At 64.4% G+C, this 16,162-nt stretch overlaps 3 protein-coding genes across 3 annotated transcripts; all 3 read left to right on the plus strand.

Moving 5' to 3' along the window:
- The first annotated feature begins 795 nt into the window (after window positions 1-795).
- Window positions 796-6,059, plus strand: SLC6A8 (solute carrier family 6 member 8). Its single transcript, XM_063164864.1, has 13 exons — window positions 796-1,011; window positions 1,362-1,493; window positions 2,080-2,353; window positions 2,431-2,563; window positions 2,812-2,946; window positions 3,038-3,141; window positions 3,245-3,369; window positions 3,449-3,561; window positions 3,641-3,778; window positions 4,089-4,191; window positions 4,280-4,380; window positions 4,565-4,735; window positions 5,547-6,059. Exons 1-13 carry the CDS (start codon window positions 924-926, stop codon window positions 5,676-5,678), a joined length of 1,749 nt encoding a protein of 582 aa, XP_063020934.1. The 5' UTR covers window positions 796-923; the 3' UTR covers window positions 5,679-6,059.
- Window positions 6,060-6,200: 141 nt separating this feature from the next.
- LOC134422617 (epidermal differentiation-specific protein-like) lies at window positions 6,201-8,741 on the plus strand. The gene has a single exon (XM_063164865.1). The coding sequence runs from the start codon at window positions 7,489-7,491 to the stop codon at window positions 8,545-8,547; it is 1,059 nt and encodes a 352-aa protein (XP_063020935.1). The 5' UTR covers window positions 6,201-7,488; the 3' UTR covers window positions 8,548-8,741.
- An 849-nt stretch (window positions 8,742-9,590) lies between these two features.
- Window positions 9,591-15,728, plus strand: QARS1 (glutaminyl-tRNA synthetase 1). Its single transcript, XM_063164866.1, has 24 exons — window positions 9,591-9,738; window positions 10,055-10,202; window positions 10,276-10,385; window positions 10,492-10,567; window positions 10,845-10,909; window positions 11,117-11,170; window positions 11,371-11,428; window positions 11,533-11,604; window positions 11,767-11,852; window positions 12,069-12,155; window positions 12,251-12,350; window positions 12,471-12,549; window positions 12,672-12,780; window positions 12,862-12,992; window positions 13,119-13,211; window positions 13,340-13,477; window positions 13,551-13,638; window positions 13,716-13,859; window positions 13,931-14,035; window positions 14,401-14,493; window positions 14,712-14,839; window positions 15,032-15,098; window positions 15,312-15,437; window positions 15,540-15,728. Exons 1-24 carry the CDS (start codon window positions 9,592-9,594, stop codon window positions 15,588-15,590), a joined length of 2,355 nt encoding a protein of 784 aa, XP_063020936.1. The 5' UTR covers window position 9,591; the 3' UTR covers window positions 15,591-15,728.
- The last annotated feature ends 434 nt before the right edge of the window (window positions 15,729-16,162 follow it).

Genomic DNA, 16,162 nt, shown 5'->3' on the forward strand with positions numbered 1-16,162 from the left:
TCCCCCGTTACCAACGCCGCCCCTCGCTGTCCGTAGTGCCCGGAATCCCGCCGGCTGTGCCTCGTCCCCCCGTGCCCCCCGCCTCGCCCCGCGGCCGGTGCCAGTGCGTCGGAACTGCAAGTCCCGTCAAGCCGCGGGCGGGTGGCGCGGCCAATGGGGCTCGGGGGGCGGTGCGGCCGGTCGCTGCCTCCGCCGCCGCCCGGTGCCGCGGCGCAGAGAGCCCCGGAGCGGCCGCGCGGCGCCGGCCCCGCAGCCCGGCTCTGAGCCGCCCGCCCGGCCCGGCCCGCCCCGCCGCGCCCCGCCGCCCTCAATGAGGTTCTTCCGACTCACCTTCAAGTGCTTCGTGGATTGCTTCTGAGCCCCCCTCGGCCACGGAGCCGCCCCCGACCCGCCCCCGCTCCCCGGCCCCCCGCGACATGCCCCCCGTCCCCACCGACACGGCCGCCCCGCAGCCGCCCGACGCCCCGCGACGCGACGCCGCCGCCGCCACAGCCGCGGCCGCCGCTGCCCCGACGGGCTCCGGTAAGCGGGGAGCGCCGGGGAGGGATGAGCTTGGGGAGGGGGAGAGGGGGGCCCACGGCCACGCGCGACCGCGGCGCGCCCCCTCCCGCCGCCGCGGGGTGAGTCACCGCTCTGCATTGTGACGTCACGCGCCGGCCTGACATCTGACGTCACGCCCCTACGCGCGGAGAGGGGCGCGCGGGGGGGGGGAGGTGCTCCCCCCCCCCCACGGCGCCCCCACGGGCGCGCGTGACGGCGGCGTGGGCATCCCCACAACCCCCGTCTCGGCAGAAGGCCCCGGCGGGGCGGAGGGCACAGAGCCCCCCACGGCGGGCGAGGAGCGAACAGTGACGGCACCACTGGTGCGACCCCCTGGTCCCCCCAAAGAGGCCGCCCCCGAACGGGAGACATGGACCCGGCAGATGGATTTCATCATGTCCTGCGTGGGCTTCGCCGTGGGGCTGGGCAACGTCTGGCGCTTCCCCTACCTGTGCTACAAAAACGGCGGAGGTGAGCCTCGTGCTCGCCCCACGCCGCGGGGGTGCGTCCCGCGGCGCGGGGGGCACCCCCTTCCCGCCCCGGAGTGTGTGCCTGGGGCTCGCCGCACGCTGGGTCAGCTCGCCCTGCGCCTTCCAGGGGCTGCCGGGCCAGCCCGCGGTGTTCCGGAGTCACTCACGGGGCGGGGGGTCGTGGGAGCCCCCCAGTACCTGCCCGTGCTGACCTACATCGCGGCGAGGGGAGGGCGCGGAGGCGCCTTTGCCATTCGCTGCGTCCGGGCGGGCGGCGCGGGAAGGGGGGGAGCGAAAGGGGGGGCCGGGGGGACGGCGGCGGCTGAGCCGGCCCCCTGCCCCCGGCCCCAGGCGTCTTCCTCATCCCCTACCTGCTCATCGTCTTCGTGGGCGGCATCCCCATCTTCTTCTTGGAGGTGGCTCTGGGACAGTTCATGAAGCAGGGGGGCATCGCCGCCTGGAACATCGCCCCTCTCTTCAAGGGTAACGCCGCGCCCTGCCCGCGCCCTGCCTGCACCCTTTGCGCGGCCCCTGCACCCTGGCCAGGGCCCCCGGCACCCTGTCTGCACCCTGACTGTGCCAGGCTGCACGCAGCCTGCTGGGGCTGGCAGCACCCTGCCCACGCCCTGCCTGCTCCCCTGCACCTTGCCCGCGTCCCACTGCCGCCCTTTGCCGCGGCCAAGGATGGCAGCTGCCTGCACCTGTGCCCCGTGGCGCCCCGTGCTGCCCTGCCTGCCTTGCCTGCCCCTGTGGCTCCCTGCCTGCATGCTGCTGGGTCCCGGGCAGCTGCTGGATCCCCAGCTCCAGAGGTATCTTGCCGGCTCCCCCCTGGTCCTGTGCCATGCTGCCAGCTGTCCCCACCCTGTCCCGTCCTGCCCGGGGCTGCCAGCTTCCCTGTCCCATTCCCACCAGCTCTCTCCTGTCCTGTCCAGGACTGCCAGCTTTCCCTGTCCTGTCCCTGTCAGTTCTCCTCTGTCCTCCCCCATCCGTACTACACCCCGTATCCCACTCCATGCTGGCTGCCAGATGCCCACAGGTGCCTGCGGGCTCTGATCCCCCCGTGCCGCAGGTTTAGGCCTGGCCTCTATGGTGATCGTCTTCTTCTGCAACTCCTACTACATCATGATCTTGGTGTGGGGGCTCTTTTACCTGGTGCATTCACTGACGGACACCCTGCCCTGGGCCACCTGTGGCCATTCCTGGAACACGGAGCAGTGCACGGAGCTCTTCAACCTGGACCTGTGCCAAAATGTCAGCATTAACACCACTGTCAGCACTTGGACCTCCAACTTCAGCTGCACCAACATGACCAACAAGCGCTCACCTGTCATTGAGTTTTGGGAGTGAGTGTGGGAGCCAGGAGGGTGTTGTCTGGGGCTGGGAGTGTCATGCTGGTGCTCAGCACAGCCCCACTCTGCAGGAACAAGGTGCTGCGTCTCTCTGGGGGACTCAGCGAGCCGGGGGAGATGAACTGGGAGATGATCCTCTGCTTGCTTACCACCTGGGTCATTGTCTACTTCTGCATCTGGAAGGGTGTCAAGTCGACTGGGAAGGTAATGCTGGCTGGGGGAACGTGCATCAGGGCCACTGGCATGAGAGAAGACTGCATCACGTGGCACTGTTGGCTCCTGCCCCACTGTGCCACAGCCCACAGGGGTGGGAGGCCCGTGTCCCACATATGTCCGGGAGGTGCTTCCAGCTGCTAGGGACGTTCCAAAGCTCTGGTCCTGCTGGGACACCTGTGGCATGTGACAGAGAGCCCTGGCCTGGAGGGGTCTCATGGCCACCCACTGCTCTTCAGATTGTCTACTTCACGGCGCTCTTCCCGTATGTGGTCCTCATCCTCCTGCTGGTCCACGGAGTGACACTGCCTGGCGCGCTGGGTGGCATCATCTACTACCTGAAACCTGACTGGTCCAAGCTGGTTGAGGCACAGGTGAGGGCACTGGGGAGAGCAGCAGAGAGCTAGGTGCTAAACAATGGCCTGGCACCCCCATCACCCTGTGACATCCTCCCTCACACCCCAGGTCTGGATTGATGCTGGCACTCAGGTGTTCTTCTCCTACGCCATCGGGCTGGGCGCCCTGACCGCGCTGGGCAGCTACAACCGCTTCCACAACAACTGCTACAGGTAGGGCTGTGCCAGCTGCAGGCAGGCCCCCTGGTGTGCCCCAGTGACCCCCTGGTGTGTCCCCCAGTGCCCCCCAGCACTTCCTTAGATGCTGTGCCCACAGGGATGCCTACATCCTGGCTGTGATCAACAGCTGCACCAGCTTCTTTGCCGGCTTTGTTGTCTTCTCTGTGCTCGGCTTCATGGCCTCTGAGCAGGGCGTGGACATCTCCAAGGTGGCCGAGTCTGGTAAGTGATGGATGCTGGGTGCCAACGGTGTCTTCTGTGTCACCCCTTGAGTGGAATCTCTGACCCCACTCTCCTGCAGGTCCTGGGCTGGCTTTCATCGCCTACCCCAAAGCTGTGACGCTGATGCCCTTGTCCCCGCTGTGGGCCACGCTCTTTTTCATCATGCTTCTCGTGCTGGGGCTGGACAGCCAGGTGCTGTGGCAACCGGGGAGATGGGGAACAGGGAGAAGATGGGTGGCCCATCCCCACTGAGCTCTGCTTTGTGCCACAGTTTGTCGGTGTGGAGGGTTTCATCACGGGCATCCTGGACCTGTTCCCCCAGCCGGGGGCTGGCTCGCTGCGCCGTGAGCTCACCGCTGCGCTCTGCTGCATCATCTGCTTTCTCATTGACCTCTCCATGGTCACACAGGTGGGGGACACAGCAGGGACACTGACGGCCAGCCCCACACCGGCCACCTGTGGCTGTTCCTGAGGCATCATCTCCCATGAGATGCCAGTGTGGGGCGGGAGCTCACTGGGGCTGCTGCCCTCGTGTCAGTGGAGCTGCCTATGGCATGGGGGTCTCTGTGGCATACGGGTGCTGTGGGAGCAGGGTGCCCATGGCATGCAGGATGTTCGTGCCAGGTGGGGTACTGGTGCTGGCAAGGCTATGACTTGCCAGTGTGGCAGCGAGCGGGACAGCCAGCACAATGCTGGTGACACGGGCACCTTCCTGGCAGGGCGGCATGTACGTATTCCAGCTCTTTGACAACTACTCGGCCAGCGGGATCACGTTGCTGTGGCAGGCTTTCTGGGAGTGCGTGGTCATTGCCTGGGTCTATGGTGAGGCCAGGGGGACACGGGGAGGGAGACATAAGGGAGGACACGAGGTGGGACACAAGTGCCCCGGCTGACGCCCTCCTCCCCACAGGTGCTGACCGCTTCATGGACGATGTGGCCCGTATGATCGGCTACCGGCCCTTGCCCGTCATGAAGTGGTGCTGGGCTGTGGTGACACCGCTGGTCTGCGTGGTGAGCGAGGCCACAGCCCGTGGGGACACGCGTGTGCCGCCGCCCCGCGCTGCGCCGCGGGCACGGAGCGCCCCCCGGCGGCCGCTGCCGGCACACGCGTGTCGCTGCCGTGGGGCGAGCGCGGCTCGGGGGCTCGGCCGTGACCGCGTCGGGGTGGGGACCTCACCTCCCTGTCTCCACCCAGGGCGTCTTCGTGTTCCACGTGGTGAACTACAAGCCGCTGACATACAATAAGACATACGTGTACCCGTGGTGGGGGGAAGCCATCGGCTGGGTCCTGGCTCTCTCCTCCATGCTCTGCATCCCCTGCACTGTTATCTACAAGCTCCTGCGCTGCAAAGGCTCCTTGCGCGAGGTGAGGGCAGTGCAGCGGGATCACTCCTGCCTCTGTCCCCACCCCATTCTCAGCCATGGTTGTCCCCTTCATAGTGCTGTCCATGGCCCAGTCTCGGCCCCAGTCAAATTCCATCATCCACATTGCCGTCTCAGTCCCATCCACCACCTGATCCCATCCCTGTCTTTATCACGTCTGATTCCCATTCAAATTCCACCACTATCCACATTGCCATCACAGTCCCATCCATAGCCAGGTCTCATCCCTGTTGTCATCGCTGTCTTATTCCCATCCAAATCATGTGCCTGTCCCCAGTGTCTCACTCCCACCCAAATCCCATCCCTGTCCCCATTGCTGTCGTATTTCCAGTCTAAACTGATTCCCACCGATGCTTACATCACTGTCTCAGTCCTATCCCTATCCCTGTTGCAGCTAGATCCTGGGCACATCCCCATCACTGTCTCCTTACAATTCCTGTCCTTCTCTCAATCTCATTTAGTCCTTTTCCCATCCTAGACTCGCCCCATCCAAATCCTCTTCCTGTCTTCATTGCTCTCACTCCTATCGGATTCCTATCCTCACTGCTGTCTCACTCCCAGCCTCACCCAAACCCCATCCTTGCTGACATCACTGTCGTAATCCTGTCAGTCTCAGTCCCATCCCTGTCCCCGCGCAATCTCTGTCCCTTTCTCAATCCCATTTCAATCCATTTCCTGTCCCAGTCTCACCTCCACCGCCACCCAAATCCCATCCCTTTCCTCTCCCTGTGCATTGCGGGGTCCCGGCAGTCCCAGTGCTGTTGTCCCTGGGCGCTGACGCGATGTCCCCGCAGCGCTGGCAGCTCCTGACCACTCCAATCTGGGGCCAACACCACCTGGAGTACCTGACGCCAGAGGCAGAAGCCAAGCTGCTGGCCCCAGAGCCCCCCAAGGAGAAGGCGACGCTCTTCGAGACTGTGATCTGAGCGTGGGGAGGGTCGCGCTGCTCCCGCCCGCCATAGCAATAATGCCAGCACCGCCTCCCACCCACCCACGCTGCCCCGTGCCCCCCGCGCCGCCCCGGCCGCCGGCCTCGCTCAGGGGGAGAACGCAGCGAGCTGGGGGGTGCTGGGGGCCACGGAGCCAGGGCAGCCACGGGGCACAGGAGGGGTCCCCGGCGCGGGGGAGCGCGGCAGCCCGGGGGAACGGCAGGGAGGCCACCGGCTGGGGGAGCGAGAGGGACAGCCCTTCCCTGGCCCCTGCCCGCGGCCCCCATGGCCCCCCACTCACTAACTGCTTCCCGTAGCGTTTGTCTGGTGTAACCCCAACCGCCCCGACATCTGGCAATAAACTGGGAGACCCTGGCAGTCCTGGCACTGCAGGCAGGGGAAGTGGGGCACCAGCAGCGGACAATGAGGGGCGAGGTGTGGGATGGCACTGGCCTTTGGGGGACAGAGGTTTGAAGGGAATAGGGTTCAACAATTCAGGGATGCCTGGGTTCCTCTCGGTGACTTGTGGGGTACAGGCTGTTGGAGCAATGGGGTCTCCGTCCTTCTCCACCACAGGATGTGGGTGCCTGCAGCTGTACCAAACCCTGGTGGGACCGGGGGACCCCATGCAGCCAAGAGCTGGCCTTGCTAATCAGCTCCAAGAGGCAGATTTTAGCCCAGAGGCTTTGAGGGTTTTGACTGTCCCCAGGGGGTGGGTCAGGATCCAGCTGTACCCCACTGGGAACTTTGCGTATCAGCCTTGTGCCTCCCCACTCCATGCACTGTGCCTTGGGAAAAACCCTGGCCTGCTGAGGGCTGTGTGGACAAGTGGATGAGGCAGCCTCTGGGCATGTAGCCAGAAGTCAAAGGCTTAACCTTGCCCCAGAAGCTGTGAGCTGCCTGAGCCCTGTTTCAGCAGGGTGCCAGCTAGGCAGTGCACGTGCCCTGTGCCCCACAGCAGTAGCTCCTGGGGAGGCCAGCTCCAGTTCATGCCATGGCAACCTGCATGGAGCCCGGAGGAAACCACCAGCATGCTGTGCTTGGAGTGGCTGCCTGCCAATGCCTCGGTTTGATGTCAGCGTCCTGCTGTGCCCAGCATCCACCCCAGCAGTGCCTTGGGCACCCCATGAAGCGACAAGGGGGAAGAAGTGTTCCCATCTGCCCCAGCCATCCTCAGAGGCTGGGCTGGAGCAGTGCCACCGTGGCAGGTGTCCATATCCAATTGCTGGGATCACCAGGGTTCAGAGGCTCTTGTTTTGGGGCGCCGGCTTGCCCCACCACGATGCCCTCTCACCCTGGTGGGGTGAGCCAGCAGTTCCTGCCCCACCGGCGATGCACGCTGTAATTAGCGCGGGCAGGGCGGAAGCATCACTGATAATTGGCGGTGACTCTTCAGCAGGAGCCTCACGTGCCTGGGGCATGGCAGGACTTTCCGGCAGGGCTGGTCTGTGGGACCGGCTGGCATCCCGGTGTGCGGGGCCTGGCTGACTCCCCAGCACCGAGTGGGGACAAGGGCTGGGCTCGGGGTGCGGGGGCGAGCGTTGTCATCGTCTTTGCTTCATGCCGCAGCACGCCCTGGTCCCACCACCCCTTCCTAAAAGGCACAGCTGCAGGGTGCTGCCAGCACAGACGGTGAGAGCACGGGGCCCAGGCAGCAGGTGGGCAAAGGAAAGGCAGAGGACGAGAATTAAAGGGGTGCCGAGGTTTGCCTTTGCTCTCTGGGCTTTCTTCAGGGGTCTTCTGTAGCACCCCGTGAGCCCAGAGGAGGGGACGTGGCCCCTGTTGTGCCCGGGCAGGGGCGGGCACCATGAACCGGATCACAGTGTACGAGCGTGCCAACTTCGAGGGGCTGAGCCGAGAGTTCACCTGCGACGTGCCTGACCTGCACGAGCTGGATTTTGGGAACTGCATCGCCTCCCTGAAGGTGGAGGGGCAGCCGTGGATTGCCTACACGGACCCCAAGTACGAGGGGGAGCCGTACGCCTTCGAGGAGGGCGAGTACCCCTCTGTGGATCGGCCCAACAGCTTCTCAGCACTGCGCCTCGTGCACCACGACCTGGGGGACCCCCAGATCACCCTCTACGAGCACCCCAACTTCCAAGGCGCCTGCAAGGTGGTGACAGAGGAGACCAACTTGGCGTATGGGTACTTCAACGACCGGGTGGCCTCGCACACGGTGCAGCGAGGGGTCTGGCTGCTCTACCAGCACCCCGGCCGGGGCGGCTGGCACTGCCTGGCATGGCCCGGCGAGCACCTCGCCGACTACAAACTGGAGCTGAACTTCCAGTCTCGGCTGTCCCACCTGCGCCCGCTACGGCCTGGGCGGCCCCTGGTCTCGGCACGTCTCCTCTGGGAACAGAAGCGGGTGGAGGAGGAGCGGGAGGTGCTGGTGGATGAGATTGAGGGGGTGAACGAGACCGAGTCGGAGCAGGCGCTGGCGGCCAGCAGCAGCCGGGAGTACGGCACCACGCTCTGGCAGAGCTTCAACTTCAGCAATGCCACCAGCCTCAAAGCCGGGCTCTCCTTCACGCTGACCGTGGAAGCCTCCAACATCTTCACGGTGCAGAAAGGGCGCAGCGAAAGCAGCACTCGCCGGCAGCGCGTGGAGGTGCAGCTGCCGGCCAAGATCCCCCCGCGCACCGCGCTCAGCATCCAAGTGCTTCGGAAGGAGGTGACGCTCTCCGTGCCGGTGCTGCTCACCATCACCCAGAACGAGAGCGTGCGCACGGAGATGGGCGAGTACCGCAGCGTCTCAGGTACCAATGTCAGTGCCCGCTATAGCTTAAAGCCACTGCCAGCTATGGGCAGGGAGCAGGCGGCCACCAAGGGGACGGACACAGTGCCTGGCACCAGGATGGAACTATAGCTATGTGCCGGTGCTCAGCCATGGCTGTCCCCTCCATGGTGTGGGACTCACTGTGACACCAGCGTTGACTCCAGCACTCACCCATGGAGGAGCCAGGACCTGCCTTGTCTGGTTGTGTCCGGTGGCTCTGGCTGGCAGGATCTGCTAGTGCCTCCTCCCACCCCGTATTTCCAATAAACCCCCTTCCACAACCACTCGAGTCTGCTGCTACTCGGGCTGAGGTGGGAGTAGGATGGATGGGACACTGGGCTAGCGGGGCACTGAGCTAAGAGGAGACACAAGCTGGGGGGGATATCGGGTTGGGGCAGGGACTCCCGGGTTGAGGCAGAAAATGTGGGGTTGTGGAGGACACCGGGGGCACCGGGCCGGAAGAGCTGGAGAATACCAGGATGGGGAAGCTGGCGGGGCAAAGGGAGAGCTGGGGGCACCAGACTGGGCAAGACATCAGATGGGGCGGGGGGTCAGGAGGACATTGGGCTGAGGCAGCCAAAGTTCCACCGGTCTAGGGAAGCCGGGGAACACTGGGATGAGGGGTGTACTAGGGCAGCGAGGGGGACAGGGGAGATGGGAAGAGGGCGGACACTAGGTTGTGAAGGCCAAACGACCACGCCCGATCCGGGGCAGCCGGGGACACCGAGCCGGCCCGGCCCCGCGTACACCGTGCTGAAGCCGCCACCGCGACGCGCTCTCCACCCTAGGACCTTGGGCACGGGCATCCCCAGGGGCTCGCCGCAGGGTCCGCGCCCGTCGGGGCAGGCAGAGACGCACAGGGCACACCGGAGGTGCGGGCAGCAGCCGCGGGGCACCGAGCGCCGGGCGCGATCGGAGCCCGCCCCGCCCCGGGCCCGCCTCCAGCCCCGCCCCCCACGTGGCCGCCGCCGCCGCCGGTCTCTTTAAATGATGCAACCGCCCGCGCGCTGAGCCCGCCTCCCGCGCGCCCATTGGCCCGGTCCGCGCCGGTCCCCCGGCTGCCATTGGCTGATACGGAGCGCTCTCGCTTCCGGTTGGCTGGGCACGGCCCCGCCCCCAGGCGGAGGCGGCAGCATGGCGGCGGCGGCGGCAGCGATGGCGGCGGAGGAAGCGGAGGAGGCGCTGGGGCTGTTCACGGGCATCGGCCTCAGCGAGGCCAAGGCGCGGGAGACGCTGCGCAACGGGGCACTCAGCGCGCTGCTGCGCCGGGCTGTGCTGCAGGTGCGTCCGCCGCGGGTCTGCACCCTGATCCCCGGTCCTCGATCTCCAGTACCCCGTCACCCCGATGTCACCTGGGGACCGGGCCACCCTGGGAACGCGGTACCCCGGTATCGGTGTCACTCGGTAACCCGATCTCCGGTGTCACCCGGGTACATTGGCACCGTGGTCCCGCTGTCACCCCCTCGACCCCAGCCTTGCTGGGCCCCCCCGGCCTCCCGGCCCTTGGCACTCCCCTGTCCCGCTGTGCCCCCCGGTGCCGCCGGTTCGCGGGGCTCGGGCCCCGGTCCTGTCCTGACGCTCCCCGGGGTGGTGACAGGCTCGGAGCGCGCTGGGCCCGGCGCTGGACAAGGCCACCGGGACACTTCTGTACAACGCGGCCGCCCGCCTCAAGGACCCGAAACACCTCGGCTTCCTCGTCGGCTACATCGCCCGCAGGGAGATCCTCACCGACCTGCAGCTCAGCGGTACCGTGCGGCCCCGGCCCCCGCCCGGCCCCGGCCCCGCGGGCACCGCGCTTCATCCCTGCTCTGTCCCCAGCTGCCCTGGAGTACGTGAGGAGCCACCCCTTGGAGCCCCTGGACGTGGCAGACTTTGAGCGGGCTTGCGGTGTGGGCGTCTGCGTCACCCCCGAGCAGATCGAGGAGGCGGTGAGTGGGGCTGTGACCCTGTGGGGACAGCACAGGGGACGTTGGGCTGGCTCCTGCTGTGCTCCTGCCTGCCTCGCTCACCCCGGGGTCCCTGTGCTGCTCCCAGGTGGAGGCTGTGATCAGCAAGCACCGAGCAGAGCTGCTGGCAGAGCGCTACCACTTCAACATGGGGCTGCTGATGGGTGAGTGGTGACACCGGGGCAGCCCCTGCCTGGTGCTGGTGGCCGTCACGTCCCTGTGCCTGACTGCCAGTGCCACTGTGCTCCCCCAAATCCTGAGAGCCAGCCCTTTGCCATGGGGAGATGTCATCCTGCCAGATCCCACACACAGGCAGGGCCATAGCGCCCAGCAACAGGGACAGCCCTGGGGCAAAGGGTGTGGCATTCTGCATCAGCTCCCTGGCTGAAGCTGCCCCGGGCTTGGGCCCTGCCCCTTGCCCACGGGGTGCCCTGTCTGCAGGGGAGGCACGGAGCCAGCTGCGGTGGGCAGACGGGAAGACCATCAAGAACGAGGTGGACCTGCAGGTGGGTGTGAGGTTACTGTGTCAGGTGCTGCTGTGGTCCCCTGGGTGTGCTGTGACCTGTCAGTCAGTCCCCTAGAGGGCCCAGCCCTGGGGACAGCCTGCCCCACCTAGGTGCAGGCAGGGTGAGCAGAGTGATGACTGCACAGGACACTAGGACACACCTAGTCCAGGAGCCTTTTTGACTCCTGACTGTGTCACTCTTCTCCAGGTGCTGCATTTGCTTGGGCCAAAGACAGAAGCTGATCTGGAAAAGAAACCAAAGGTAAGGAGAAAGGGAGGCTGCAGACTTGGATGGTATTTTCTTGCCAAGATTCTTCCCAGCAGGATCCCAAATAGCTGCTCTGGGCTGAGCTGCCACCATGGGTACAGGTCTAGAGGGAGCTGTGGGGCCAGCAGGCTGGACCAGGAGGGGAAGGTGTGTGCTGCAGCTGGGCACTCTGCATGCTGTGCTGGTCTCTGCAGGTGGCAAAGGCCCGTCTGGCCCCAGCAGAGAAACAGAAGGTGGCTGTGGTGGAGAATGGTAAGAGACTATCCTCTTCCCCAGTCGTTTAGTTCCTGCTGGACCTGCTTCCGAGCTGGGCCCTGGGAGCTGTGATCAGAGAGCTCAGCCCCATCTCCCTGCAGGTGACATGGGCACAGAGACAAAGTCACTGCTGGAGCAGCTGCGAGGGGAAGCCCTGAAGTTCCACAAGCCAGGTGAGTGCAAGGTGTCACTGCCATATGTGGGGCCACTCCACTGGCTCTGCCTGGTCCCAGCTCTCCTTGCTGCAGAGAACTGGACAGGTCCTGTGTCCTTCCCCCCTGGCTGCTGGGCTTGGCATGGCTAGGGCAGTGCTGCAGCCCATCCTCTACCTGCAGGAGAGAACTACAAGACTGAGGGCTACGTGGTGACACCCAACACGATGGCCCTGCTGAAGCAGCACCTGGCAATCACGGGTGGGCAGGTGAGGCCATATCCCACAGCCCAGCGGTTCCATGTGACAGTGACACCCCACAGGGGTGGGTGGGGAACACACAGCTCACGGGGGCACAGCAGAGGCAGCACCCACACAGCACAGGGTGCTCTGCAGGATTGCCAGGGGCTCATGGCAGTGTTACTGCTGTCAGGGAAGGTAAAAATCTCCTGCTGAAGGACAGAGGTGTCCCCTTTGCCTCTTCAGGTACGGACACGCTTCCCTCCTGAGCCTAACGGGATCCTGCACATTGGCCATGCCAAGGCCATCAACTTCAACTTTGGCTATGCCAAGGTAAAAAGCACCAAGCCACCCTGGCCCCTGCCTTTCCCTGCTGCTTGGCTGCTGGTCCCTCAGGGAGCAGCTGCTCATTGTCTCTTCATCCCCAGGCCAATGGTGGCGTGTGCTTCTTGCGCTATGATGACACCAACCCCGAGAAGGAGGAGGAGAAATACTTCACAGCCATCCGGGACATGGTGGAGTGGCTGGGTATGGCTCAGGATGGGGAGGGCAGGATCATGTCAGGTGCCAGTGACACCCCTGCATTCAGGTCTTGCTGCTGGACCTTTGGGGTTCCTCCAACCTCTTCCATTTCACCCATCCCCGCAGGCTACCAGCCTTATGCAGTGACACATGCGTCGGATTACTTTGACCAGCTCTACACCTGGGCCCTGGAGCTCATCCGCAGGTGAGCGTGTGGGGCAGTAGGAATGTGCTGGGCTAGTGTTGATATCCTGTACTATGGTCAGGGCTCCCCCTTGCTCAGGAGATGGGTCACTCAGGTCTGGTGATGGCATTTGCTCTCCGTAGGGGTCAGGCATATGTCTGCCACCAGAAGGTTGAGGAGATCAAGGGCCACAACCCACCACCCTCGCCATGGCGGGACCGGCCTGTGGAGGAGTCACTCCTGCTCTTTGAGGTACTCCTAGCTGGGGCAGCTGCTGTGTGCCTGTGGGCTGTGGATCTGTGGCTCAGCTGACAGCTTCCCCTGTCTCCACAGGATATGAGAAAGGGGAAGTTTGGGGAGGGGGAAGCCACGCTGAGGATGAAGCTGGTGATGGAGGATGGGAAGATGGATCCTGTTGCCTACCGTGTCAAGTTCACTCCACACCACCGCACTGGGGACAAGTGGTAGGGAGGGCCTGCCATGTCCTGGCACATGTGGTGGGGCTGGATCTGGATTTCCTGGTAGTGAGGAGGTATCAGGAGTGGAGCAGCACCATGCTCTGCCCTGAGCTGACTGCATCTGCCTTGCAGGTGCATCTACCCCACATATGATTACACACATTGCCTCTGCGACTCCATCGAGCACATCACGCACTCCCTCTGCACCAAGGAATTCCAGGCCAGGTGAGCACCATGCCTGGCATGGCCCAGGGCTGTGCTATACCTGGGAGCAGCACCTGGTGGCTGCCAGAGTGCTGGGGCACAGCGTGTCCATGTGACTGAGCTGGGCTGTGCCTGCACCTCCCTTGCAGGCGCTCCTCCTACTTCTGGCTGTGCAATGCTCTGGACGTTTACTGCCCCGTGCAGTGGGAATATGGGCGCCTGAACCTGCTCTACACCGTGGTGTCCAAGAGAAAGATCATCCGCCTGGTGGAGACGGGTGCTGTGAGGTAGGAGCAGGGCCAGCTGCCATGATGGGGCTCACCCACAGCATGCCTGGTTGTCACTCTGGTGTTTCCTCAGGGACTGGGATGACCCACGTCTCTTCACGCTGACGGCCCTGCGCCGGCGAGGCTTCCCCCCCGAGGCCATCAACAACTTCTGTGCACGGGTAGGCTTTGGGTGGGCAGGGACAGGGCAGATGGCTGCATCCCCTGGCCAGCATGGTCACCGCACGCTGTTCCTCAGGTTGGTGTGACAGTGGCCCAGGCAACAATGGAGCCGCATCTGCTGGAGGCTTGTGCCCGGGAGGTGCTGAATGAGCAGGCCCCCCGTGCCATGGCAGTCCTGGAGCCCCTCAAAGTCACCATCACCAACTTCCCTGCTCCAAAGGTGAGACTGCCGTGGGCTGTTGTGGGGGTGGGGTTTCTTGAGAGCAGCATTCAAGCTCTCTTTCTCCCCAGGCACTGGAGGTCCTTGTGCCCAACTTCCCAGCCGATGAGAGCCGTGGTTTCCACAAAGTGCCCTTCCACCAGACCGTCTACATTGAGGAGACAGACTTCAGGGAGGTGAGCCAGGCCCACTGGGCTATACTACCCTCACTCCTGGAGCTATAGCTTGTGCAGCAGGAGCCTGGCAGCCCTGGAAATGGTGTTGGTGCTGCACACAGAGGTCATGGGTGGGTGTTGAGCACCTGACTGTGACTCCCAAATGAGGCAGCTCTGATGGGCACTGGGCAAATGCTGCCCTCAGCCTGGCCAGGACATGTCCAGCCAATGGTTCTCAGCCTGGCCTGTCTGTGGGAACATCCCACAGCAACACAGGAGTTCAAACAGCCCTGGGATCACTGATCCCTGGGATGGCAGAGAGACATGCTAGAGGGGATCTGCTGCCCATGCTGGGACCCCTCATGCAGCCGTGAACTCTCTTACAGGAGGCAGACAAGGGCTACAAGCGCCTGGCGCCCGGGCAGCCGGTGGGGCTGCGCCACACTGGCTACGTCATCACCGTCCAGAATGTCATCAAGGTGCGTGGCTGTGGGCACTGGTGACATGAGGCTGGGCTGTGCAATGTCATGCTGGCTGCTCTGGACACAGGGAGGGCTCAGGCTGCCTATGTGGCTGCTCTCTGCCTGCCCTGTGCCTCACAGAGGGGAACAAGGTGTCCCCAAGCTGTGGGGCTGGGGGCTCAGCCCTGGGCCTGCCACATGGGATAAGACTGCTTAGCTCATCTCCTCTCCCTCAGGACGTCAGTGGGCGTGTCATTGAGCTGGAGGTGACCTGCACCAAGTCGGATGTGGCAGAAAAGCCCAAGGCTTTCATCCACTGGGTGTCGGTGCCACTGGCCTGTGAAGTGCGGCTCTACGAGCGGCTGTGAGTATCCCACTGCCAGCCAAGGCCAGCACAAGCTCAGCGCTGCTGGAGCAGCAGCACAGCTGTACAGCAGCAGGCCCTGCTGGGGTCTGCCCAGACCTTTGGTGGGGAAGATGATGCTCTGGGGTCCCATGAGCGGCACCATGTCCCCTCATTTGGCAGCTTTGGGACAAGACTCTTATCTCATGGCAGGTTTTTGCACAAAAATCCTGAGGACCCATCGGAGGTACCTGGTGGCTTTCTAAGCGACCTCAACCCTGTGAGTAGTGGCTAGTGGCAGCAGCTGAGGTTATGGGCCTGAGGGGAAGTGGGGACCTCCTGCACCCAGTCCTGAGGCACCCACTTCCATGTACACCCTACCCCTCTTGGGGCAGGCCCTTACTGTGTCTCAAGGGGAAGAGGAACTGGGGGAAGCTGGGCTGTGCAGAGGACAGAAGTGTAGGGGTGCTGGCTGAGCTGTCCCCCCTGCCAGGACTCCCTGCGTGTGGTGCACAATGCCCTGGTCGACAGCTCTGTCCGCTCCGCTCGGCCCTTTGACAAGTTCCAGTTTGAGCGCCTGGGCTACTTCTCTGTGGATCCCGACAGTGAGGAGGGGAAGGTGAGCCCTGTGGGATGGGGGCAGTGAGGCAGCCTGCACACACGTGTGCAAGCACCCCCTGCCCGCCATGGGGCTCTGAGCACACCCTGTGTTTCTCCCCAGATGGTGTTCAACCGCACAGTGACGCTCAAGGAGGACCCTGGCAAGGTCTGAGGGATCTGCTGCTGCTGCTACACCACCGTGGTGTGGCTTCCTTGGGGGTCCTTGCACACCCCCAGTGCCACCGTGCCTTGGTGCAGTCCCCTGGGGTGCCCCACAACATCGCCTCAATAAACGGAGATCCCAGCACTGTCACTGCCTCCTGTTCTCCTGCTCAGTCTTGGGGTGCTGGGGTGGGAGTGGTCTCCTGTTTGTCCCCCTGATGTGTGTGGGGTGTGTCCCTTGTTTTGGGGGCACAGTCTGCTCCTATCTGGTGTGTAGCACTGCTGTGACCCCACGGGAGCTGCAGCTGCCCCAGCCAGCACCATAAGGTTGGCCTGTTGAGGTGGAAGGGAGAGCCGTGTCCGGGGGTTCAGGCGGGATGGGCGGGTGCAGGGGCTGCGCCGCAGGGCACAGGGGCTGCAGGCGGGTGTGCACGCTGTGTACAAACACCGCCGGAGCGCCCTCCCCCCTTAAGGTGGACTCGAGCGGGGCGCGCCCTGCTCGGCCCCGGGCTGGGGTCAGAGCGGTGTCCCCGCGGAACGGGCATGCACCCCGTGCCCTGAGCCCCGCGTCTGTGCCCCCGC

Source organism: Melospiza melodia, chromosome 10, assembly GCF_035770615.1.
Source record: "Melospiza melodia melodia isolate bMelMel2 chromosome 10, bMelMel2.pri, whole genome shotgun sequence".
NCBI classification, from domain to species: Eukaryota; Metazoa; Chordata; class Aves; order Passeriformes; family Passerellidae; genus Melospiza; species Melospiza melodia.